Below are 25,905 nucleotides of genomic sequence, written 5' to 3'. Positions count from 1 at the left end.
GCAGAAGGCACTGAAAACTGCTCACTTTGAAATGAGAGAAATTAAAATAGTACAGATAGCATTATGCTTTTTAGAAAGGGACCAACTTGAGTTTATCCCTTTACTTATGTCTTATTTTTCCCCCTCCTTATTGCTATACAATTATATTTGTGCTAGTGGAGTGTAAACACCAAAGTGGATTCCCACCTCTATTTTTATAAAGGTAGCATTCTGATCCTTTATTTTTCTTCACAGACTAAAAGAACACATTGCTGATAAGAAAAAACTACCCATATTAATCTTTCCTGAAGGTAAGAAGGGTAACTGCCTACCAAGCTATAGTTGATAACAACCAGCACCAAAAGTATGTGAGGCATCAGATTGTTCTAGAAGTTCACTCTTAGTCCAGATCTCTGCTGTCCTATAGGAATGGGATGGCCTTCTCTGAGCCAATAATTCCTTGCTTTCTTTTGACATTTGATGGAAGGGATGGTGCCTCTTTGATCTTAAAAGTTATTTCTGGGTAATGAACTTGGATAGGTAGTGTTCCTAATTTTTTAAAGTATTTTTTAAAGTGTTAAAATTATTGGGGCGCCTGGGTGGCGCAGTCGGTTAAGCGTCCGACTTCAGCCAGGTCGCGATCTCGCGGTCCGTGAGTTCGAGCCCCGCGTCGGGCTCTGGGCTGATGGCTCAGAGCCTGGAGCCTGTTTCCGATTCTGTGTCTCCCTCTCTCTCTGCCCCTTGCCCGTTCATGCTCTGTCTCTCTCTGTCCCAAAAATAAATAAACGTTGAAAAAAAAAATTAAAAAAAAAAAAAAAGTATTAAAATTATCACCTGTTGTGCAAAACTTTTATCTCCAGAGTATTTAATAACAAAGCAAAAGTTTGTTTTTAAACTTGCTTAGAACTGTTGAGTTACTTAATTAAGCAGGGATTGATTTGTGAAATAAGAGTAAACTCCAGTTTTGCTAGGATTTGAATATTTTATTTTGTGTCAAAATAATTCCTTTTAAAAGTTTGTTGAAAAGAGAAAAACTGCCTTTAAAAATAGTCACCATACCCTTTTCTCCCTTCTGCAGGGACTTGCATCAACAATACTTCAGTCATGATGTTTAAAAAGGGAAGCTTTGAAATTGGAGGAACCATACATCCAGTTGCAATTAAGGTAAAACAGATATACCACCCCCCCCCCTGCCCCGAGGCTCCCCAAAGGGGAGTGACTTGGTAACTTTATTTTGATATAACTTCAGTGTTAAAATCTGTAAGAATAACAAGTGCTTGTACACTCTTCCCCCTGCCCCAGCTTTATTGGGATATAGTTGACATATAACATTGTGTAAATTTAAGGTGTACAATATACAGTGTTATTAACTATATTCACCATGCTGTGTATTAGGTCCCCAGGACTGGCTTATCTTAATAACTGTAAGTCTGTTGTCTTTGACCAATATCTCCCCAGTTCTTCCACTGTGCCGTCTCTCCTCCTCAGGCCCTGGTAACCACCTTTCTAATCTTTGTTTCTATCAGTCCAGCTTTTTTAGATTCCACATATAAATGAGGCTATACAGTACTTACCTTTCTCTGTCTGACTTATTTTACTCCTCATGATGCTTTCAGGGTCCATCTGTGTTGGCACAAATGTCATCTGTATACACACACACACACACACACACACACACACACACACACACACACCCCACATCTTTATTCATCTGTTGACCTACACTTAGGTTGTTTCCATATCTTGGCTATTGTGAAAAATATGCTGCAGTGAACATAGGAGGGCAGATATCTCTTCAAGATCTTGTTTTCACTTTCATTGGATACATACCCAAAAGTGAGGTTGCTGGATCATATGGTAGTTCTAATTTTTGACTTTTTGAGGACGCTCTCATACTGTTTTCTATAGTGGCTGTACTGATTTACGTCCCCACCAGCAGTGCACCAACGATCTCTTTTCTCCACATCTGTTTTTCCTTTTTGCAAATCTGTTTTATATCCTGGGATTCTGCATGAGATGTAATTGAAGAAAAGGATTGGTAATTTGCTGCTAACCCAGAATGTTTAGAAACCACAACTTTAGTTAAACTTTCTCAGTTTGTAAATTGAGTCTCAGAGATGTCATGTAATTTGTCTCACAGTTATACTGTTACTTGGTGGAAATATTGTGTTGCCATTATGTTAGAGATATTTAGCCAACCAACATATTCTAAAGACCTGTTGTGTATAAGGTCTTCCTTAAGGCATTTGTATACTCTTTATTCAGATTCACCAACTGTTTACATTTTGCCCTGTTTGCTCAATCATTCTGTCTCTATTGGTACATATACAGACGGGTTCCAGGGGACTGTGTACCAGGCATTTTATTAAGTACCGAGGACACGGTAATAAGCAAAAGAGGTACTGTGCCTACTTTCACTCAATTTCAGTGAAGTGGGAGACAGATATTGAAGACTCATGTGGATAACTCTCTTATTGCAGCACTCTGGGGCTCTGGTCAGAGGAGTTAGCTGGCCTGGTTTACTTTTTTGATCATTTCTATCAAGCAAAGTAGCTTCTCTTTCTCTTGGGGTTCAGTAGAGATGTTTGGCCTGTCGCCTTGGAAACACTAACGTGGATAAGCCATCACTTAGTTCATGACTGCAATGTTTTTTCTTTCTTTTACTTCTTTTTTTTTTTTTTTTTTCCCCAGTATAACCCTCAGTTTGGGGATGCATTTTGGAACAGTAGTAAATACAACATGGTGAGCTACCTGCTTCGAATGATGACCAGCTGGGCCATCGTCTGTGACGTGTGGTACATGCCCCCCATGACCAGAGAGGTATCCATAGATAACAACTGGTCTTTGGTGCTTTATCCAGTCAGATCCAGGGGAGAACACTTTTCCCTGAAAACCTGGGTGCCTGCCTTCTTCACAGTAGCAAGAGCTGGGCTTCCTTTCTGTTCTCTCAGCAAACGAGTCATTTAAAACGAAATGTATTTGGCCGTCTTTAAGTCAGGCTCTTTTATATTCAGAAACTCTTTTCCATAATGGTTTTTATACTTGCTGTTGGTTTAGCGAACCTACAAATATTATGGAATGTTACATATTGGTAAGGCTAATAATATATGTACACGATAAAAATTAAACATTACAGCACTGCATTTTCTTGGCAGACCAAATGATATTTGCTATGATTGAGAACAGAACTGAGCTAAAAGGTGACTCTTACATTTTAAAACAAATCTAAATGATTGTGAGATATTTTAAGAATTGTTTGAAAACTCTATTCCCAGGATGTACTTGTAATTTTCTTTTCCCCAGGAAGGAGAAGATGCTGTCCAGTTTGCTAACAGGGTTAAGTCTGCTATTGCTGTGCAAGGAGGATTGACTGAGCTTCCCTGGTAAGAAATTTTTTAGACGTACTATCATTTCTTTTTCATTAAAAAAATCACTTTTATTTTGCATTATTTATCTATTTATTTTTAGAAGTGTGTTTATTTTGAGAGAAAGAAATAGTGAGCGAGTGGGGGAGAGGGAGAGAGGAAGAGAGAATGTGGTACACAGGCTCCATGCTCAATGCAGAACCCGACATGGGGCTTAATCTCATGACCCTGGGATCATGACCTGGGCTGAAATCAAGAGTTGGACACTCAACCACCCAGGCACCCCCCAAAAAATCGTCTTTAGTAATGTCATTTATTGTGCTAGCTAGCCAGAGGTTTACCTGAAAGAGCGGTTTACTTAGATACCAATGGCTTAAATAAGGTAGAAGTTTATCCCTCTTGCTTAAACACAGGCTGCACAGGCTCGTATAACAGCTCATTCTGTATCCCATCCTCAGTGTGCTTCCACTTTCGGGTCCAGGCTGATGGCTTCAGGGCTACTCCATGTGTCCAGAAAATGGCCAGTAGGGAAGACTTATAACAAGGACACACCCCTCTCATTATTACCATTATAGGTTGGACCAGCCACTTCCATTTGTATCCATTGGCTAGAACTCAAGTAATATGACAGCAACCACGAAGAAGGCTGGAGAATGCCGTCTTTGTTCTGGAAGGCCATGTGTCTAGCTGTTAGCGTTTTTTTACTGAAGAAGAACGTGAGAATAGATTTGGGGTTGGAGGACGGACCCTGGGAGCAAGGGGCAACTTATAGGCTTGTTCATATTTAATGCTAGCTATAACTAAATTAGAGAAAACTTAAAAACTTGAAAGGAAATAAGTGAAATATTTTAGTTATGGAAACTTTGGATTTAATTTTTTCTTTGTTTGAGGAAGGTTGAATGTAGGGGAGTGTAGTAGTCTGCTTGGGCTGCCATAACAAACTACCATATATGGGGTTGACTTAAAAAACAAACTATTTCTCACAGTTCTGAAGGCTGGAAATCTGAGATTGGGGTGCCAGCAAGGTCGGTTTCTGGTGAGAGCTCTCTCTCCCTTTTGGCTGGCAAATGGCCGTCTTCTTGCCTTGTGTTCACACAGTCTCGTCTTTGTATGAGTATGGGGAGAGAGAAGCGAGCAAGCTCACAGGTGTCTCTTCTTATACAGACATTAATCCTATCTTGAAGATTCGTGACCACTCTTCTGACCTCATCTAAACCTCATTACTTCCCAAAGGCCCCTTCTCTAAATACCATCTAAATATTGGAGGTTAGGGCTCAATATATGAATGGAGGGGGGCGGGGAAGGCATAAACATTTAGTCTGTATCAGTGAGGGTTAACTATATACCTACATTATAGTGGGAGATTAAATTCTCACACACACAGACATTATGTTAGCAAGCTTGCATAAAGCAGTTCCAACTTTGGGGCACCTGGGTGGCTCGGTTGGTTAATCGTCCACTCTTGATTTTGTTTCAGGTCATGATCTCATGGTTCATAAGTCTGGGCCCTGTGTTGGGCTCTGTGCTGATAGTGCAGAGCTTCCTTGGAATTCTTTCTCTTTATCCCTGCCCCCTCCCCCTGCTCTGCCTCTCTCCCTCTCTCTCCTCCCCCCTCAAAATAAATACAAAATAAACTTTAAAAAAACCAGTTCATACTTCAAATCCTGTAAGTTTAATAAAGTCCCTCTGTTTATCATTTTTGGTGTTTTGAAAACACTTTGCATGAAAAGTTCACTTAAGGCAATTATAGTTATGTTCTAGGAGCAGGATTTGACTGAGTCAGGTTGTCAGCCAGTTCAGCCAACTGCAAAGGGACCCGGGACTGCTCGGGAATTAGCCTTTGGAATAAGGGCTTGCTGGGTTCTTATACTCCTTTATGCAAAGGTGGGGAATGTCTCTAGAATATTTTATCCATTCATATACCTTGAGTACAACCAATTTCACCCAAGAAACCTGTTTCTGGCGTCTGTTATGCTAATTAGGAAGCCAGTCATTTCTGTAGTGAAAACCCATTTCTAAAATTCATTATGTGAATTAACAAAGGTGGGGAAGTTGATGGGAGACAAAGATAGCTGATGCCTTATAGTGACACCTTTGGAGGGTGGCCTTCTAATTAAATGCCTGGCTGATCATCCCCAGAGTATGAGTTCTTGATTTAGGGCAACTTGACTGGCCCTAAGGCCAGGACTAGGGTCAAGATAGGCTAAAACTAACATTTGTATCACACTACCTAAGCTGAAATAGGTGAAACTAAATTACAGACATCATAATATCATGAAATGACAGACTTATACATGTCCTAGTTTATCAATGCCCTAGTGAATCCAAGTTCACTCTGGACCTGGCTTCCTCTTTCCTCATTGTTTTCAGTTCTTTACTCTGCTTCCTCTCACCTGACATCAAAGCCCTCCTCCTGCCCTGAAGCCATATGAAAATCTAGGAGTTTGGGATCAGTAGCCTCAGACACCAAAGAAAGGAAGAAAGTCTTGAAAGACAACAGCCTAAGGAAGTCAGCCACAGGACAGATCCCAATCAGATTGGCTTAAAGAAAATCTGTCAGATTTTGAGAATTTTTCAATTTCCTTTTATTGGGCCATATGCAAGGCTCACTGCCTTTCCAGGTGTACCTGTCATTCACACACTGAGTATGAATTAACATGTCTACATGGCTTTTTTCCGAGATAAAATGAGAATTCGGTTGTATCATCTTAAACAGGTTTTTACATATGGTTGCTGCTATCCTTAGGAGCTCAGGTCTGCTGCCATTGCAAAGGGGAACTGGGTAAAACACTTAAAGTCTCTAGAGGGGGCAGGTCACAGTTGGGGTGCTCAGAGCTGTGTGTGATACCTGGGTGCTTGGGATAGTTGCATCAAAATAATGTCAGGATGCTCAAGGGCAAATGTTTTTAACTGTTTTGTCAGTTTTGGCTTGGACCTTAGGAAAGAAAGAAAGGCTTTTCTTCTGCCTCCCCCCCCCCCCGCCCCCCCACTTAGTTCCTACTATTCAGAATTCACATCAGTGCTATGAATAGTTAGAGGCAGCTCTTCTGGATAAAAGAGGCTTTGGGGGACAATTCTGGGGAGCTAATAACAATTTATAACTTTGTTTCATGGAAATTTCCTACATCTGAGCCCCTGGAAGATGTGTGGACTTTAGTCTGTTTTTAAGTTGAGGACTCACTGGCAGGCTGAGTCTTGGTTTTGACTTCAGAGGCCAAAACATTGCAGTGGTTCAGGCGGGCGTCTGTTTGTAGGTCAAGTTCTGTCCTCATGGCAGAGTTTACAGGCTAACCTGTGATCCATTCATCATCATCGGAAGGCACTTGGTAAACATTTGTGTTTAACTGGGTTAAAATTAAACAGGTACAGTATAAGGTAAGCAAGTTCACCATCTATGCGCTTAGGAGTTAAAATCAAAAACATTAGATTAGGAGAGAGATCGTGGCCCCTTATAGTCCAGTTCTCCTCTCAGAGCTTACAGTTTGTTGTTCCTTTGTGTTGACCAAAGAAGGAAAGGCATGCAGAGTCCTTATAACCCAGGCAGCTCTGTGTTTTCACCACCGTGGAGAGAGTTCAGAGATTCACAGACTCTGAATTAAGGAATGCTACTTACATAGGCACTACCTACTGGTTAAATGCAATTTATGATTTTGTTGTTCATTTTTATTCTGAGTCTGTTTTGTAATATGGGAGATCATTAATGCTTGAAATATGTAGTGCTTTGAATGAAAATACAACTTTTCATTGTATTTTCCTGTGTCTTTCCTATATTTTCTATGTATTTTCCATATGTCTTCCTATGTAGACATAGGAAAGAAAGGAAGAAAGGCTTTGGTTTGAATAATGATTAACCCATTTATCTGTAAGGAATTTACCGGTACATACACAGTACCCTCACCATTATTTGAGTGTACCTTAAATTTTCCATATGGGTTTTCTAGTAAGACATAGGTTTATTGGATGAAAGAAAACAATAGTTTGCTTTCCTTGCCGAAAAAGACAGGCAAACAATCCTAGTTTTAATATAAAGTCCAGGGGTGCCTTGGGTGGCTCAGTTGGTTAAGCATCTGACTTCTGCTCAGGTCCTGATCTCTCAGTTTGTGAGTTGGAGCCCTGCGTCTAGCTCTGTGCTGACAGCTCAGAGCCTGGAGTCTGCTTCAGATTCTCTGTCTCTGTCTCTGTCTCTCTCTCTGCTCCTCCCTGCTTGCAATCTGTCTCTCTAAAAAATAAACATTTAGAAAGTTAAAAAAAAACGATGTAAATTCCAAATATTGAATATACCAACCCTAACTTCTTAATTTTTTCTTTTCCAGTGGTCATTCATTTTTGAGAGAGAGACAGAGTGCGAGTGGGGGAGGGCAGAGAGAGAGGGAGATACAGAATCCGAAGCAGGCTCCAAGCTCTGAGCTGTCAGCACAGAGCCCAACGCAGGCCCGAACCCACAGACTGTGAGATCATGACCTGAGCCTAAGTCGGACGCTTAAAAGACTGAGCCACCCAGATGCCCCTAGCAACCCTAACTTCTAAAAGGAAACTGAGTGGAGATATTATTCTATATTTTAATTAAGCATCAGAGAGATCGTTCCTTCCCCAGAGTAACACACATTTAGTCAGTAGAACAGAGACTGAAATCTTGGTCTTTCTGCTTCCAAATCCCATGTGCTTTGCCCCATTGTTGACCAGCCACTTAAAGTGTCATGGCACCACACAGTGTGTGTTAACAGCAAATGCTTTTACATCATTGCTGGGAATATCTTTCATTTATTTGCCTTTCTATTCCCAGGGATGGAGGGCTGAAGAGAGCAAAGGTGAAGGACACCTTTAAGGAAGAGCAGCAGAAGAATTACAGCAAGATGATTGTAGGCAATGGATCTCTTTGAATCAGACTGAATCCCACCCTGGTGATAAAATTTGGCTTACCAGAACTAGCCCCTAGAAATGGAATGTGTTGTTTTTGGTGGGGTGAGAGGGAGAATGGAGTATTGTTTTGGTTTACTGTTTTTGTTTTTTAATGTTAATCTTTTCTATAGGATGAATTGTCTCTACCTCTTTACGCCAGAGGCAGAACTCATCTGGGGCCCTTTTTGGCTTTTGTTGTCATAGCAATAGTCTCATGAATTATAAGGTAGTTTACTGACTTTAAACAGATTCTGTCTTGTGTAAAATGATGAAGTCATTGTTGATTGAATGAAATATTTGTACAGGAAAAAGTGCTTCTAAAACACTTTTGGAACTCACTGTGTTTGGAACTTGTTGATATGACAATTCTCAAAAAAAATCCCCCAGGCTCTTTTCATGATTCGTTTTCTCACTCCTTCTCCCCACCCCGCCCCTCCGCCAATCACTTAAACAGCGGGAGTACACATCAGTTCAAGGTTACTGCCACGGTTGTGTTCCACTGCAAGGTTGAAAAGAAAAATGAGGATCGTATTTAGGAGAAAGGACAGATTTGTGGCCACTTGATCTGAAAGTTGAAAGCAAATGTAAATATTTTTTTACTAGTGTGTTAGAAGAGAAGTATTACTTGGTGAGCTTTACCAAAGAAAGGTGAATGCAGGTTACTGTGTGTGTGCATTTGTATGTAGGCAAGTTTTGAATAAACAACTTTTTAGCGGGCCACTGGTGGTAAAGCTTTAAGGTTTCCTTGTGGTTACAGTAGAGATCTATACGTAGTGCCTCTCCCATTTACGGATTTGTTTCATTTTGTACCGAAGCATATTTTCAAACAGGAGGAGGCTTTAACAACAAAAAAATCACTTTGTCTTCAGGGGAGGTATGAATGAGCCAGGCGTGTGTGCTGCTTCTCACCCTCTACCCCTTTGAGGTTTATTTCAGGATGTTCCCAGTTTTTTAAACAGAAGAATGAGTGGTAAAATTACCTTTTGGAAACTGAGCCTTAAATTTTTTTAAGGGGAAGATAAGTGTTTCCCAATTTACTCAGTGTAAACAATGTTTGATAGCAATATAACACCATGTTAAACTCTGGGAGTGTTCCATCTCTTCTGGTAACTGTGTACCGAATGTGAAACTGTCTTACAGTGAATATAAATAAATTATATATTTCTAAATGTGTGTTGCATTATTTTCCCTCACCTCTACCCTCTTCTGGTCTGAGGAAGGTTAAATTTTTTCTTATTATAAACAAGAATTGTTTGTTTTCCATATCAATTACATAGTTAGATTTTATTGGACTGGAATATCTGAGAAATGAGACCATGAACAGCTAGTTTTGGTTTGTTTTTTCTTTCCTTTTCTTTTCTTTTCTTTCTTTCTTTCTTTCTTTCTTTCTTTCTTTTTTTTTTTTTTTTAGCTTGATGATTTGGACTCTGACCCTGTGGACTCTGCCTTGAGCAAGTCATAAACTTCACTTGATTTGTGGGTGAACTCAGGCAACTATCTCTTTTTTTTTCTTTTTAGTTTTTTTTTAATGGTTATTTATTTATTTTTTTTTAATTTTTTTTTTTAGCGTTTATTTATTTTTGAGACAGAAAGAGACAGAGCATGAACAGGGGAGGGGCAGAGAGAGAGGGAGACACAGAATCGGAATCAGGCTCCAGGCTCTGAGCCATCAGCCCAGAGCCCGACGCGGGGCTCGAACTCACGGACCGCGAGATCGTGACCTGAGCTGAAGTCGGACGCTTAACCGACTGAGCCACCCAGGTGCCCCAATGGTTATTTATTTTTGAGAGAGACAGAGCACAAGTGGGGGAGGGTCAGAGAGGGATGAAGATACAGAATCTGAAGCAGGCTCCAGCCTCTGAGCCTTCAACACAGGGCCCGAGGCAGGGCTCAAACTCTTGAACTGTGAGATCATGACCTGAGCTGAATTTGGATACTTAGCCTACTGAGCCACCCAGGTAACTATCTTTTAATTGACTATACATATGTCTGGTATAGGGCTATGATTTACAATCTTATCAAACTAGATGGATTTGCTCCCAAAGGAACATGTGCAAACAGGTTACCCAAATGGTGAGCTACTCTTCTGTTCTTTGCACCCCCCCTCCTTTTTCCCTTTGTTCTTACTCTTTGATTCTTTCCTTTGATCTTTTTTTTTTTAAAGGTTTTATTTTTAAGTAATTTCTACACCCGACGTGGGGCCTGAACCCACAACCCTGAGATCAAGAGTCACACACTCCACCAACTGAGCCTCCCAGGGGCCCTGATTCTTCCCTTTGATCTTGACTGAAAATCAGCAAGTGACTGATTCGGGGTGACTCTTTGTCTTGAGTTCCTTTTTCCCTTTTACTTTTCATATTCAATATAACTTGAATTAATGAATCCATTGTATTAATTAGCCCAGTTCTCAGAAAAGCTGATAGAACAACTAACAGCTGTTTTGTTTGGATGTCAATAAGATATATCTTTCCAAGTGCACTGTGGAAGCAATAATGCTATCACATGTTCACTAGAAAGTCTAATGCTATCTCAGTGGGAACCTTTGTAGGTCTTGGACTTATGCAACTAGTTTTCATTGGCATAAGTGAATTGCAACTTATTGTGAATTGCACAATAAGTGAATTGGAGTTGGGGGAATTGCCATGCTTCCATAAACATCTTTTTAGAAAGCAAATATTGCTCAGATTTAGATTATGCTTCCTAGATAGGAATGTTTATGTTACCCTTCCCTAATTTGTTTTTATGTTACCCTTCCCTAATACTGTTTTTTTTATGTTACCCTTCCCTAATATTGTTTTTTTTTTAAATATGAAATTTGTTGTCAAATTGGTTTCCATACAACACCCAGTGCTCATCCCAACAGGTGCCCTCCTCAATGCCCATCACCCACTTTCCCCTCCCTCCCATCCCCCATTAGCCCTCAGATTATTTTCAGTTTTAAGAGTCTCTTATGGTTTGCCTCCCTCCCTCTCTAACTTTTTTCTCCCCCCTTCTTCTCCCCCATGGTCTTCTGTTAAGTTTCTCAGGATCCACATATGAGTGAAAACATATGGTATCTATCTTTCTCTGTATGACATATTTCACTTAGCCTAATACCCTCCAGTTCCATCCACGTTGCCACAAATGGCCATATTTCATTCTTTCTCATTGCCAAGTAGTATTCCTTTGTGTATGTAAACCACAATTTCTTTGTCCATTCATCAGTTGATGGACATTTAGGCTCTTTTCCATAATTTGGCTATTATTGAAAGTGCTGCTATAAACATTGGGGTGCAAGTGCCCCTATGCACCAGCACTCCTGTGCCCTTGGGTAAATTCCTAGCACTGCTATTGGCTGGGTCATAGGGTAGATCTATTTTTAATTTTTTGAGGAACCTCCACGCTGTCTTCCAGAGCGGCTGCACCATTTTGCATTCCCACCAGCAGTGCAAGAGGGTTCCCATTTCTCCACATCCTCTCCAGCATCTATAGTCTCCTGATTTGTTCATTTTAGCCACTCTGACTGGCATGAGGTGATATCGCAGTGTGGTTTTGATTTGTATTTCCCTGATGAGGAGCACGTTGAGCATCTTTTCATGTGCCTGTTGGCCATCTGGATGTCTTCTTTAGAGAAGTGTCTATTCATGTTTCCTGCCCATTTATTCACTGGATTATTTGGTTTTTGGGTGTGGAGTTTTGTGAGTTCTTTATAGATTTTGGGTATTAGCCCTTTGTCCAATATGTCCCATTCTGTCAGTTGCCTTTAGTTTTGTTGATTGTTTCCTTTGAAGTGCAGAAGCTATTTATCTTCATGAGGTCCCAATAGTTCATTTTTGCTTTTTAATTCCCTTGCCTTTGGGGATGTGTCAAGTAAGAAATTGCTGCGGCTGAGGTCAGAGAGGTTTTTCCTGCTTTCTCCTCTAGGGTTTTGATGGTTTCCTGTCTCACATTCAGGTTCTTCATCCATTTTGAGTTTATTTTTGTGAATGGTGTAAGAAAGTGGTCTAGTTTCATTCTTTTGCATGTTGCTGTCCAGTTTTTCCTGCACCATTTGTTAAAGAGACTATGTATTTTCCATTGGATAATGGAAAGCAATCTTTCCTGCTTTGTCAAAGATTAGTTGGCCATACTTTTGTGGGTCTAATTCTGGGTTCTCTATTCTATTCCATTGGTCTATTTGTCTGTTTTTGTGCCGATACCACACTGTTTTGATGATTACAGCTTTGTAGTAGAGGCTAAAGTCTGGGATTGTGAAGCCTTCCTCTTTGGTCTTCTTCTTCAATATTACTTTGGCTATTCGAGGTCTTTGTGGTTCCATACAAATTTTAGGATTGCTTGTTCTAGCTTTGAGAAGAATGCTGGTGCAATTTTGATTGGGATTGCATTGAATGTGTAGATTGCTTTGGGTAGTATTGACATTTTAGCAATATTTATTCTTCCATTCAGGAGCATGGAATGTTTTTTCATTTCTTTGTATCTTCTTCAATTTCCTTCTTGAGCTTTCTATAGTTTTCAGCATACAGATCTTTTACATCTTTGGTTAGGTTTATTCCTGGGTATTTTATGATTCTTGGTGCAATTGTGAATGGGATCAGTTTTTTTATTTGTCTTTCTGTTGCTTCATTATTGGTGTATAAGAATGCAACTGATTTCTGTACATTAATTTTGTATCCTGTGACTTTGCTGAATTCATGCATCAGTTGTTGCAGACTTTTGGTGGAGTCTGTCGGGTTTTCCATGTATAATATCATGTCATCTGCAAAAAGTGAAAGCTTGACTTCATCTTTGCCAATTTTGATGACTTTGATCTCCTTTTGTTGTCTGATTGCTGATGCTAGAATTTCCAACACTATGTTATACAACAGCGGTGAGAGTGGACATCCCTGTCGTGTTCCTGATCTCGGGGCAAAGCTCTCAGTTTTTCCCCATTGTGGATGATATTAGCTGTGGGCTTTTCATAAATGGCTTTTATGATGGTTAAGTATGTTCCTTCTATCCCGACTTTCTCGAGGGCTTTTATTAAGAAAGGATGCTGAATTTTGTCAAATGCTTTTTCTGCATCGATTGACAGGATCATATGGTTCTTATCTTTTCTTTTATTAATGTGATGTATCACATTGATTGATTTGTGAATATTGAACCAGCCCTGCAGCCTAGGAATGAATCCCACTTGATCATGCTGAATAATTCTTTCTATATGCTGTTGAATTCGATTTGCTAGTATCTAGTTGAGAATTTTTGCATCCATAGTCATCAGGGATATTGGCCTGTAGTTTTCTTTGTTTGCTGTGTCTCTGTCTGGTTTGGGAATCAAAGTAATGCTGGCTTCATAGAATGAGTCTGGAAGTTTTCCTTCCCTTTCTATTTTTTTGGAACAGCTTGAGAAGGATAGGTATTATCTCTGCTTTAAATGTCTGGTAGAACTCCCCAGGGAAGCCATCTGGTCCTGGACTCTCATTTGTTGGGAGATTTTTGATAACGGATTCAATTTCTTCACTGGCTATGGGTCTGTTCAAGTTTTCTATTTCTTCTTGTTTGAGTTTTGGAAGTGTGTGGGTGCTTAGGAATTTGTCCATTTCTTCCAGGTTGTCCAGTTTGTTAGCATATAATTTTTCATAGTATTCCCTGATAATTGCTTGTATTTCTGAGGGATTGGTTGTAATAATTCCATTTTCATTCATGATTTTGTCTATTTGGGTCCTCTCCCTTTTCTTTTTGAGAAGCCTGGCTAATGGTGTATCAATTTTGTTGATTTTTTCAAAAAAACAACTCTTGGTTTCATTGATCTGCTCTACAGTTTTTTTTAGATTCTATATTGTTTATTTCTGCTCTGATCTTTATTATTTCTTTTCTTCTGCTGGGTTTGGGGTGTCTTTGCTGTTCTGCTTCTATTTCCTTTAGGTGTGCTGTTAGATTTTGTATTTGGGATTTTTCTTGTTTTGAGATAGGCCTGGATTGCAATGTATTTTCCTCTGAGGACTGCCTTCAATGCATCCCAAAGCGTTTGGATTGTTGTGTTTTCATTTTCATTTGTTTCCGTATATTTCTTAATTTCTCCTCTAATTGCCTGGTTGACCCATTCATTCTTTAGTTAGGATGCGCTTTAACCTCCATGCTTTTGGAAGCTTTCCAGACTTTTTCCTGTGGTTGATTTCAAGTTTCATAGCATTGTGATCTGAAAGTGTGCATGGCATGATCTCAATTATTTTATACTTATGAAGGGCTGTTTTGTGACCCAGTATGTAATCTCTCTTGGAGAATGTTCCATGTGCATTCGAGAAGAAAGTATATTCTGTTGCTTTGGGATGCAGAGTTCTAAATATATCTGTCAAGTCCATGTGATCCAATGTATCATTCAGGGCCCTTGTTTCTTTATTGATTTTGTGTCTAGATGATCTATCCATTGTTGTAAGTGGGGTATTAAAGTCCCCTGCAATTACCACATTCTTGTCAATAAGGTTGCTTATGTTTGTGAGTAATTGTTTTATATATTTGGGGGCTCCCGTATTTGGCGCATAGACATTTATAATTGTTATCTCTTCCTGATGGATAGACCCTGTAATTATTATATAATGCCCTTCTTCAGCTCTTGTTACAGCCTTTAATTTAAGTCTAGTTTTTCTGATATAATTGACTTCCAGGAGCATGATAGATAGATCTCCATCCCCTCACTTTTATTTTTTTTATTTATTTTTTTTTTTAATTTTTTTTTTTAATGTTTATTTATTTTTGAGAGACAGAGAGACAGAGTGTGAGCGGGGGAGGGGCAGAGAGAGAGGGAGACACAGAATCGGAAACAGGCTCCAGGCTCTGAGCCATCAGCCCAGAGCCTGACGCGGGGCTCGAACTCACGGACCGCGAGATCATGACCTGGCTGAAGTCGGACGCTTAACCGACTGCACCACCCAGGCGCCCCACCATCCCCTCACTTTTAATCTGAAGGTGTCCTCAGGTCTAAAATGAGTCTCTTGTAGAGAGCAAATAGATGGTCTTGTTTTTTTTTTTTTTTTTTATCCATTCGATACCCTGTGTCTTTTGGTTGGAGCCTTTAGTCCGTTTACCTTCAGTGTTATTATTGAAAGATATGGGTTTAGAGTCATTGTGATGTCTGTAGGTTTCATGCTTATAGTGATGTCTCTGGTACTTTGTGGTCCTTGCAACATTTCACTCACAGAATCCCTCTTAGGACCTCTTGTAGGGCTTAGTTTAGTGGTGATGAATTCCTTCAGTTTTTGTTTGTTTGGGAAAACCTTAATCCTTCCTTCCATTCTGAATGACAGACTTGCTGGGTAAAGGATTCTCGGCTGCATATTTTTCCTGTTCATGACATTGAAGATTTCCTGCCATTCCTTTCTGGCCTGCCAAGTTTCAATAGATAGGTCTGCTACTACCCTTATGGGTCTACCTTTGTATGTTAAGGCCTGTTTAGCCCTGGCTGCTTTCAGAATTCTCTCTTTATCCTTGTATTTTGCCAGTTTCACTATGATATGTCATGCAGAAGATCAATTCAAGTGACATCTGAAGGGAGTTCTCTGTGCCTCTTGGATTTCAATGCCTGTTTCCTTCCCTCTATCTGGGAAGTTCTCAGCTATGATTTGTTCAAGTACACCTTCAGCCCCTTTCTCTCTCTTCTTCTTCTGGAATTCCTTTGATAATGATATTATTCTGTTTGATTGCATCACTTAGTTCTCTAATTCTCCCCTCATACTCCTGGATTTTTTTTTTCTCTCTTCTCAGCTTCTTCTTGTTCCATAATTTTATCTTCTAATTCAGCTATTCTCTCCTCTGCCTCTTCAATCTGTGCTATGGCTGCCTCCATTTTATTTTGCACCTCATTTATAGCATTTTTTAGTTCCTCATGACTATCTTTTAGTCCCTCAATCTCTGTAGCAAGAGATTCTCTGCTGTCCTCTATGCTTTTTTCAAGCCCAGCGATTAATTTTATGACTATTATTCTAAATTCTTGTTCCGTTATATTGCTTAAATCAGTTTTGATCAATGCGTTAGCTGTCACTACTTCCTGGAGTTTCTTTTGAGGAGAATGTTTCCATTCATCATTTTGGTTAGTCCCTGTGGTAGCTCCAAACTGCAGGGCACTTCCCCTGTGCTGTCAGGAGCAACTTCTGTTGGTGGGCGGGGCTGCAGTCAGACCTGATGTCTGCCCCCAGCCCACAGCTGGGGCCACAGCCAGACTGGTGTGTAGCTTATCTTCCCCTCTCCCAGGGGCAGGACTCACTGTGGAGTGGTGTGGCCCTTGCCTGGGCAGCTTGGACACTGCCAGGCTTGTGGTACTGCTTGGATGGGATCTGGCCAAGGGCGTATTAGAAGGGGTGGATCTGCAAGGTGCACAGGGGGCAGGAGGGGCAGGCTTAGCTCTATTTATTGTTGGTGGTCCCCTGTAGGAGGGGCCTGGCAGCACCGGGAGGGAGGCAGACCCGTTGGAGGGATGGATCCACAGAAGCACAGTGTTGGGCGTTTTCGAGGTCCAAGCAAGTTCGGTGACGGGAGCTGGTTCCCTTTGGAATTTAGGCTGTGGGATGGGAGAGGGAAATGGCGCTTGCCAGTGCCTTTGTTCCCCCACTGAGCTCTGTCCTTCCGAGGCTCAACAACTCTCCCTCCCGTTGTCCTCTAACCCTCCTGCTCTCCGAGCAGAGCTGTTGACTTATAACATTCCAGATGTTAAGTCCCGCTGGCTGGCAGAACACACTCTGTCTGGCCCCTCCACTTTTGCAAGCCAGACTCGGGGGCTCTGCCTTGCAGGACAGGCTGCCCCTCCATCGCCTCGGTTCCCTCCCGCCAGTCCGTGTAGCACGCACCGCCTCTCCGCCCTTCCTACCCTCTTCTGTGGGCCTCTTGTCTATGCTTGGCTCTGGAGAGTCCATTCTGCTAGTCTTTTGGCAGTTTTCTGGGTTATTTAGGCAGATGTGGGTGGAATTTAAGCGATCAGCAGGACGAGGTGAGCCCAGCATCCTCCTATGCTGCCATCTTCCCCTATATCCCTAATATTGTTTTGTATCTACTTTAGAAGTACTATGCCCAGCATGTAATCTTCTAAACTTCTGAGTCTTCTCTGATTATAATGTCATATCAAGGGTAGGTAGAATTTGTTAGAAAAATCCCATTAGAAAAGACTTTTCATCTAACCTCTTGCACAGATTCATTTATTGAGCCTCAAGTTTGCCTTTTTAAATTCCAACTTTGCCCTGGTCATATTACAGACACAGGGTTTTAGGAATGTCAAGATGTTCTGAAATATCCTGGTACATTTTAGGATTAGATGAGCAACCATGGTAGGAAACAGTAAACATACTGGAAGCATGGGAAATAGACCTGGATCATAGTGTGTAACAAAGAACTGTCTTGAGGAAATTTTCCTCAAGACTTTCCAAGGCATATTCAGCTTTGCTTTGGTGATTTGCCATCATTCCTTCTGCCTATGTTACACGTTGGGTATTCTGTTGATAATTTAAGGGCTGTTCATTTCTTGTGACTCTAGATAATGTAGTCTATACATAATGAGGACTGCCTTTTGGCCAGAGTTTTCTCAGTCTTTGTTTCTGAGGTGTGGCTTTCTGCTTGGCCAGAGTAGGATGGAATGGGAGATGGAGCGAAATTGGCATTTAAGGTTGGTACTTAAAACTAGGGACCCTAGTAGGGATTTTGACAAAAGCTGTGTGTTTGCTTTTGCTTATTTAACACTGGTTTCTAGTGAATTGATGCTAGTAGTATTTGATGTTATTTTTTGGAATAATGGTTAAAATGATGAGATAAAGAATCATAAAGACATTTTCTAATTGTGGCTCTGGCACTCACTGGCTTTGCAGCCTTTGGCAATTCTCTGATTTCTACTTATCTTTTAATGTGTTGTGAAATTATAGAATACAAGTATATATGAAAGTGTGCAGGGCAATGATAAATTGCAAACTTATTTCTCAGTGTTACCCTGGTTAGTTGTTACCCAGGCCAATAAGTAAAACATGAATGACTATATCCTAGGAGGCATGAGAAGTCACAATTTATTATTCCTTTTACTACTGATTGACAGTAGTGCTATTTTTAGCTTTGTTGTAAATGTCTCCTAGTATACATGCACAAGAGCTTTTCTTTAGTTGGTATGTTTAGTAGGAATTAGGATTGCTCCATAGTAGGATATAAACATGTTTAACTTCAGTGTAGAAACTTCCAAACTGTTTCCAAAAACGTAGCAATTTACATGAACTATCGGCACTGTAGGAGAGCAAAATTTATATTTAGTGTAGAGGTGCCTGGGTGGCTCAGTCAGTTAAGTGTCCGACTTCAGCTCAGGTCATGATCTCTCAGTTTGTGAGTTCGAGGCCCGCATCGGGCTCTGTGCTGACAGCTCAGAGCCTGGACTCTGCTTCAGATTCTATGACTCCCTCTCTTTCTGCCCCTCCCCTGCTCATGCTCTGTCTCTCAAAAAATAAATAAACATTAAAAAGTTTTTGTATTTACTATAATAACATAGTTGGATTTATTTTTTATTATTTTATTTTGTACTTTTTCTTCCATTTTTTCTCTTTTCTTGCCTTCTTTTGGACTTACTACTTTCCTTTTTCCATTTTCTCTACTTAATTGTTGGTTAATGGTCTCATTTCTATTTGTTCTGTGGTTGCCTTATAATTTTTAATTTGCATACTTACCAACGTCTAAAGTGGATCACTACCCTTACACTCCTGAATAATTCAAGGACTCTAGAATTTGAGTTCCAATCATTCACCACCACCCCTCCACCAATTTATGGTATACGATATTATGTATTTCAATTACTTACATAGTCTCACAAATTGTCATAATCATTGTCATCAGCAGCAACATGGTTATTCCTTTATACAGGCAATGTTTACCCACACTTTTTCCCACTTTCTTTGTTATTTCTCGCCTCTTATCTCAGTTTTAACATCTGGGATCACAGTTTGATAATGGCTAACTCCTTGTTTTTGTTTTTGTGTAGGTATACACTTTATACCCATTTTTTAAAAAATAATTTATTGTCAAGTTAGCTGACATACAATATAGTCTTGGCTTCAGGAGAGATTCCCATGGTTCATCACTTACATACAACACCCAGTGCTCATCCCAACAAGTGCCCTCCTCAATGCCCATCACCCATTTTCCCCTCTCCCCTACCCCCCACCCAACCCTCAGTTTGTTCTCTGTATTTAAGAGTCTTTTATGGTTTGCCTCCCTCTCTATTTGTAACTGATTTTTTTTTTCTCTTCCCCTATGGTCTTCTGTTAAGTTTCTCAAATTCCACATATGAGTGAAAACATATGATATCTGTCTTTCTCTGACTGACTTATTTCACTAGCATAATACCCTCCAGTTCTACCCATGTTTCAAATGGCAAAATTTCACTTTTTTTCATTGCCAAGTAGTACTCCACTGTGTGTGTGCGTGCGTGTATGTACATGCGTGCGTGTGTGTATACCACATCTTCTTTATCCATTAATCAGTTGATAGGCATTTGGGCTCTTTCCAGAATTTGGTTATTGTTGATAGGGCTGCTATAAACATTGGGGTACCTGTGCCCCTATGAATCAGCACTCCTGTATCCTTTGGATAAATTCCTAGTAGTGCTATTGCTGGTCACATGGTAATTCTATTTCTAATTTTTTGAGGAACCTCCACAGTGTTTTCCAGAGCAGCTGCACCAGTTTGCATTCCCACCAACAGTGCAACATGGTTGCCCTCTCTTCACATCCTTGCCAACATCTGTCGTTTCCTGAGTTGTTCATTTTAGCCACTCTGACTGGTGTGAGGTGATATCTCAGTGTGGTTTTGATTTGTATTTCCCTGATGAGCGATGTTGAGCATCTTTTCATGTGTTGGTTAGCCATCTGGATGTCTTCTTTGGAAAAGTGTCTGTTCATGTCTTCTGCCCATTTCTTCACTGGCTTATTTGTTTTTTGGTAACATTTGCAAATATCTTCTCCCATTCTGTAGGTTGCCTTTTAGTTTTGTTGGTTGTTTCCTTTGCTGTGCAGAAGCTTTTTATCTGAATGAGGGCCCAATAGTTTATTTTTGCTTTTATTTTCCTTGCCTTCAGAGACATGTCTGTACTCATTCTTGAAGTTATTGCTGGATGTAGAAGTTTATATTCAGAGTAACACTTATTTTTCTCTGAGTACATTAAAGATTATTCTGTAGTTGGTGTTGAGAAGTCAGCTACCAGCCTAATTATAACTTTTTTGGAGGATATTTCTTCTGGTGTATTTAAGATCATTTCTCAGTTTTTGTTATTTTAGAAGATCACTCTGCTGTATCTAGGTGTGAATTTCTTGTTAATTGTGACTTCTTGGGTTCTCATCTGTGGAAATGTATTTTTTATCAATTCTCAAAAGTTCTCAGAGATCCTTTAGATATCCTTTGTCTCAGTTTCCCACTCCTGTCTTTTTAGAAGTCTGATTAATTAAAACAAATGTTAGATTTTCTCATTGTATCCTACATGTCTCTTAATCTACTTTTTATGTTTTCCATTTCTTTGCCTCTCTAGACTTTTTTCTTGACAATCTTCAGTTATACAATTTCACTAATGCTCTCTTCAGTTCCATCTAGTCTACTGTTACATTTTTTCATTGATTTCTTTTTAATTTTGATTTTTAAATTTCTCATTTCCATGAGTTACATCTGTTTTTTTCAAAGGTACTTACTCTTGAATAAGTTTTGCAGCATCTTATGCTTATTGATTTTGTATTTTTTCCAATAATTCCAAAAGCTTACATCTTTTGTGGGTATGAGTCACCCCCCCCCACCCCCACCCCGTTGCTTGTCATTAATGGAGCCTTATTTCTGTGTGTGTTTAGAGATATTTCACCATGATCTGTCATTTTCTATGGATTTTTTTAATCTTCCTTTAAACCTTTAAAGCAGGAATCAGCAAACTATAGCCCATAGACTAAATCCTGCCTTCTGCCTGTTATTGTAAATAAAATCTTATTGTAAAGCAGCCACACCTATTTATTTATACATTGCCTGCGTTTGCTTTTGCTTTATAACAGCAGAGTTAAGTAGTTGCACCAGTAACTGAATGGCCCTCAAAGCCTAAAGTATTTGCTGTCTTGTCCTGCACCCCAAATAGTTTGCCTGCTCCTGCTGTAGAGCATTATCAATCTGGGACCACTTTAAACTAAATTATTGGCTTGATGTTTATTGAACCATGTAAACAGTGAGGATTTAGCCTATAAATCCAAATGAGAACCATCTTGTGGTTTTAAATTCTCTGCATAATGTTTTTGAGACTTATCCATGTTGTTGTGTTTATAAGCAGTTCATTCCCTTTAATTGCCAAGTTGTTGTAAATCCTTTGGGGAAAATTATTTTCCCTTTTCACTTAGCACTAAGGTTTGATAAAGACAGTATCCCTGGCTGGCATCTTGGTGTGAGGGATGGGAAATTTCTACTTTCTTTTTCCTTAAAAGTTGTAGCCCTTTGAGATCCCACCTTTGAAGGGTCTCTGGTTGGAGACTAGAGATTCCCAAGTCCAACCTTGAGTCAGCCTTCAATTTTATCTATTGTTCCTTAGGCCCTCGATGCTCTGGAAACCACTGCTCCAATTTGCTTGGTTTAGCCAATGCCCTCAAAGTGAAAGCCAACAGCTGGCCTCTCTGCTCTGCTTCTCTGTCTGTGGGTTAACCTATCTTCCCTCAGTCTTTGGCCTGAGTAGTCATAACTTTCTTGCTAGTTTAAGAAAGCATTCAAAATAATTTTCTTTTATCATGTAAAAAGATGGTGGGTATATGTTGGTAGAAATAAAAGCTCTAGAAAGCAACAACTCTAAAAAAAATGTTTCTCTGAGCCATTATTTTAATATAAAGAGCAAAAAAGTGTCCTTCAGAATCATAACTGCTAAGTTATAAATTAAATACTCTGATGAAAGTACACAGGAAGAGACAGACCAATACAGGAGAAGCTGTTAGATTTTTAGTGTGTGTAGAGAATAAATACCCTAACAGCACAAAAGCAGCTATAGGTTCAGTGATATTTTCTGTCTGCATTGTGGTAAGTGGCAAGTTCTCTTGATGCTCACGTTACACCGTAGGCTGAGGTCCCATCGAGGCCTTTTATGTTACTTCGCAGGGGTCAAAAATCCCTCCGAGGTGTGCCGCATTGCTGTTGTAGGAAGCATGTAGCAGTTCTGGCTGTTTCTTGGGTTCTTGGCTCTATATCTGGAAAAGATGCCCAGGATAGCTTTGCAAACAGAGTATGTATTCTATCTTGGTGAACTAAAATATTTTAGATCCCTTTGAGTCCCAAGCTCAAAGATTAGGGAGCAGGATGTCTGGAAGAGTGGGACCAAAGAGTCAGTCTCCTCTCAAGGTGAAATAGGATACGTATTTTGAAAATAAGTGACTTTAATTTTTTTTTAAAACACATTTTTTTTTTTAAATTTTTTTTCAACGTTTATTTATTTTTGGGACAGAGAGAGACAGAGCATGAACGGGGGAGGGGCAGAGAGAGAGGGAGACACAGAATCGGAAACAGGCTCCAGGCTCTGAGCCATCAGCCCAGAGCCCGACGCGGGGCTCGAACTCACGGACCGCGAGATCGTGACCTGGCTGAAGTCGGACGCTTAACCGACTGCGCCACCCAGGCGCCCCGACTTTAATTTTTTTTGAAAAGCTTTGAAAACTGTATCCTTGACTTAGTTAAGATACATCCTTGCCAGTAATAAAAATCAATTGGGAATCACAGGTTAGAGTTGGGAAAGCTTTCAAATTACTGTTTCTCTGGCTTTATAAAGTAAAACGCATATATTTTGCACCTGCTGTGTCCACAGCAGTTCTAGGTCTAGAGACACAGCAATGACAAAGAAAGACAAATCTCTGAGTTTATGGAAATCTACTGACGAAGATGGAAAGTTAAAAAATCAAGAAGCTTATTGGGACAAAACCATCGCAATGAATTCATAGTGGCCTTTAATTTTTTTCAAATAACCCAGGGATAGTAAATGCCTAAACATTCCTTAGAGAGAATTTATGGAAAAGTATACTCTTACAGTTATACAGTGTCAATGGAATCGAGCTCTGTGATTGGGAGAAGGTAGAGAACCGAAGGTCTGTGGAATGCACATCTGACAATGCTTATTCACTGAGTCTACTGAGGATTTGACCTTGGGTAAGGCCTCTTTATTATAGCAACCATCTTTTGGTGCAGGTAGCCCTGACGTCTATTTGTTACTAAATCAGGTATAAGTGAAAGAGTACCAAATTACCTAACTGGAAGGAATTTTCGGTGCTGGTTGTTTGTAAGGCAGGTTCTGAAAATGTTCCTGAAGAGCCAGAATTTTGCTCAGGATGAGGCAGGGGAATGGCTTTGAAACCGTGTTCTGTCCAGTGGGTTCTACAGTAATTTGGTTAACAAATGAGATACTACAGTTTCACCCAAGAAGTCCCTTGGTTTAATACCTCTTTTTGGAAAATGCTTCTTTTTCTTTTTTTAAGTTAATTTATTTTGAGGAGACAGAGACAGTGTGAGCAGGGGAAGGGCTGAGAGAGAGGGGGGAAGAGAGAGAGAATCCCAAGCAGGCTCTGCACTGTCAGCGCAGAGCCTGATGTGGGGCTTGAACTCACTCATGAAACCGTGAGATCATGACCTGAGTTGAACAGAAGAGTCGGATGCCTAACCGACTGAGCCGCCCAGGTGAGAAGGAAAGCTGGTAAAAAAGCAGATAAAAAGGTGCAGTCAGATGGTCGAGGCCAGACACTGCCCTTGCAGGCTTTGGCTTCTTCAAATCTTGCCTGCCTTTTGTATCAGCCTGTAGCCAGGAGCCTGAAGCTTGACTGTACTAGCTCTGCCCATCCCGGAAGCACATGTGTATAAAAGACCAGTAAAACCGGAGCCGGATGCTCAGCTTTTGGAGGTGACTCCGCTGGGCCAACACTGGTGCAAAATAAATATATTTTTCTGATTCCCCGAGTGCTCGTCGCTTGTCTCTTCCTGGGCAACGAGTATTTGCTATAACACAGGTGCCCTGGAAAATGTTTATATTAGTAATATTGTTTAGATATTTGACATATGTTTGATGAAAAGCATATGATGACAGGTTCTGTTAGTCCCGAGGTTCTATGCTGCCCAGGATAGGAATCTGCATTAAAGAAGCTTAGAATTTAGAAGTGGAGACAACACCACTAACCACACAGGAAGTAGCAAGGCCTTGTCTGTCTTTCTTTCTTTCTTTCTTTCTTTCTTTCTTTCTTTCTTTCTTTCCTTCTTTTTTGTCCCTGGAGGAAAATGCTGTAGGAGTCTGGAGAAGTGATTAATGCTGGGGCTGGAGCTGTGTGTGTAGGAGGGAGGACATTTGAGCAGGCTGCGGTGGATGAATAAGTGCTCTCTGGTGAAATTAGGGAAAATGGTAGTGAATGGATTTCTTGTTCTGTATACATTACCCCTCCTCCCAATAAAACAAAAACAAAAACCCGAATAGGAGAGGGCTGTTTATAATCACAGAACTCTTTGCCTCCGAAATGCTCCCCGTTCGTATTTTTGGAGCCATTTACTCTTTTCCTACCTTTCCTGCCTGAGCCCAAGCCAACGTCATCCCTCACCTTGGCTACAGTAAGAATCTTCCAACTGATCTCCCCGCCTCTGCTCTTGGCTTCAAAATTGTCTATTTGGTAAACAGCTGCCGGTTGTGACTGAAGCATGTCACTCCCACATGCAAACCTCTCCGGTGGCTTCCCTCACCCTGAGAATCAAATCCCAAATCCTTATCCTGACCTCCAAGGCCTTGCTACCATCTGGCCACTGGTCACTCCCTCAGCCTGGTTTCTAGCATTCCCTCCCTTGTTCAACCTCTCCCTACACTATGGCCTTTTTGTTCTTTTTCGGAAGCCAAAAGATAGTCTCTCTTCAGGGTCTTGACACTTGTTGCTTCAGGTTAGGATGTTCTTCTGGATATTTGCAAAGCTCCTTTCCAGTTGGATTTGTCTGCTCAAATGTCCCCTCCTTGCTGGCCACCCTCCCTCACGCAGCAGCCCCTGTCACTCCCTATCCCCTTACCCTGCTTTTCTTTCTTCTTTTTTTTCCCCATTAGCACTCATTTCCAGACACGATGTGTTTGTTTTATGCATTCTCCACTACACTGTAAGCTTAATATTTGCTAAATGAATGGGTAAATTTGCTAATCTCATCTTTCCTCGACTTTCTCAATCTTTCCTCAACTTTCACGACCTTGGCAATTTTGAAAATTACAGGCTAGTTATTGTTAGCGTATCCTCTCATTTGGGTGGGTTTTTCATGATGTTTTTCATGACTAGATCCGGGTCATGCACAGGTTGTACAGTGACATGCTGTAGTGTTGGCGTGCCATCCTATCAGGCTGCTCCCACCCCCTATCACCCTGCACCGGGCTGGGCTTGGACCACCTTGGCCTTCCTACTACCAGGGTGATGCCCATGTGACTCTGCTCTGCCTTTAGGCCTGAATTACTCAGGAAAGGGTGAAGGAAAAGAGAAAGGGGAAGTGAAAGAGCTGCTCCTGATTTTTTGTTTGTTTGCTTTCACTTATGGTTGCAGAGTGGGTCTTTTTTCGAACTGTGCCCTTTTTAAAAAAGTTTATTTATTTTGAGGGAGACAGCACAAGGGGGGGAGGGGCAGAAAGAGAGAGGGAGAGGGGCGCCTGGGTGGCTCAGTCGGTTAAGTGGCCGACTTCGGCTCAGGTCATG

General features: G+C 40.6%; 1 protein-coding gene across 4 annotated transcripts in view; it reads left to right on the top strand.

Annotated features, from left to right (window-relative positions):
• Positions 1–9,412, top strand: part of GPAT3 (glycerol-3-phosphate acyltransferase 3) — a 66,965-nt gene extending 57,553 nt beyond the window's left edge. For all 4 annotated transcript variants that reach the window (XM_086704683.1, XM_086704684.1, XM_086704682.1 and 1 more), the window contains 5 exons: positions 235–290; positions 1,058–1,143; positions 2,671–2,799; positions 3,283–3,362; positions 8,128–9,412. In XM_086704683.1, the coding sequence (XP_086560809.1) occupies positions 235–290; positions 1,058–1,143; positions 2,671–2,799; positions 3,283–3,362; positions 8,128–8,224 (448 nt within the window). In that variant the 3' untranslated portion in view covers positions 8,225–9,412. The remainder of the gene's footprint in view (positions 1–234; positions 291–1,057; positions 1,144–2,670; positions 2,800–3,282; positions 3,363–8,127) is intronic.
• Positions 9,413–25,905: the final 16,493 nt, after the last annotated feature.

Source organism: Puma concolor, chromosome B1 (assembly GCF_028749965.1).
Source record: "Puma concolor isolate L17-30 chromosome B1, mPumCon1.1.hap2, whole genome shotgun sequence".
Classification (NCBI taxonomy): Eukaryota; Metazoa; Chordata; class Mammalia; order Carnivora; family Felidae; genus Puma; species Puma concolor.
This window is presented reverse-complemented; position numbering and strand designations above follow the sequence as displayed.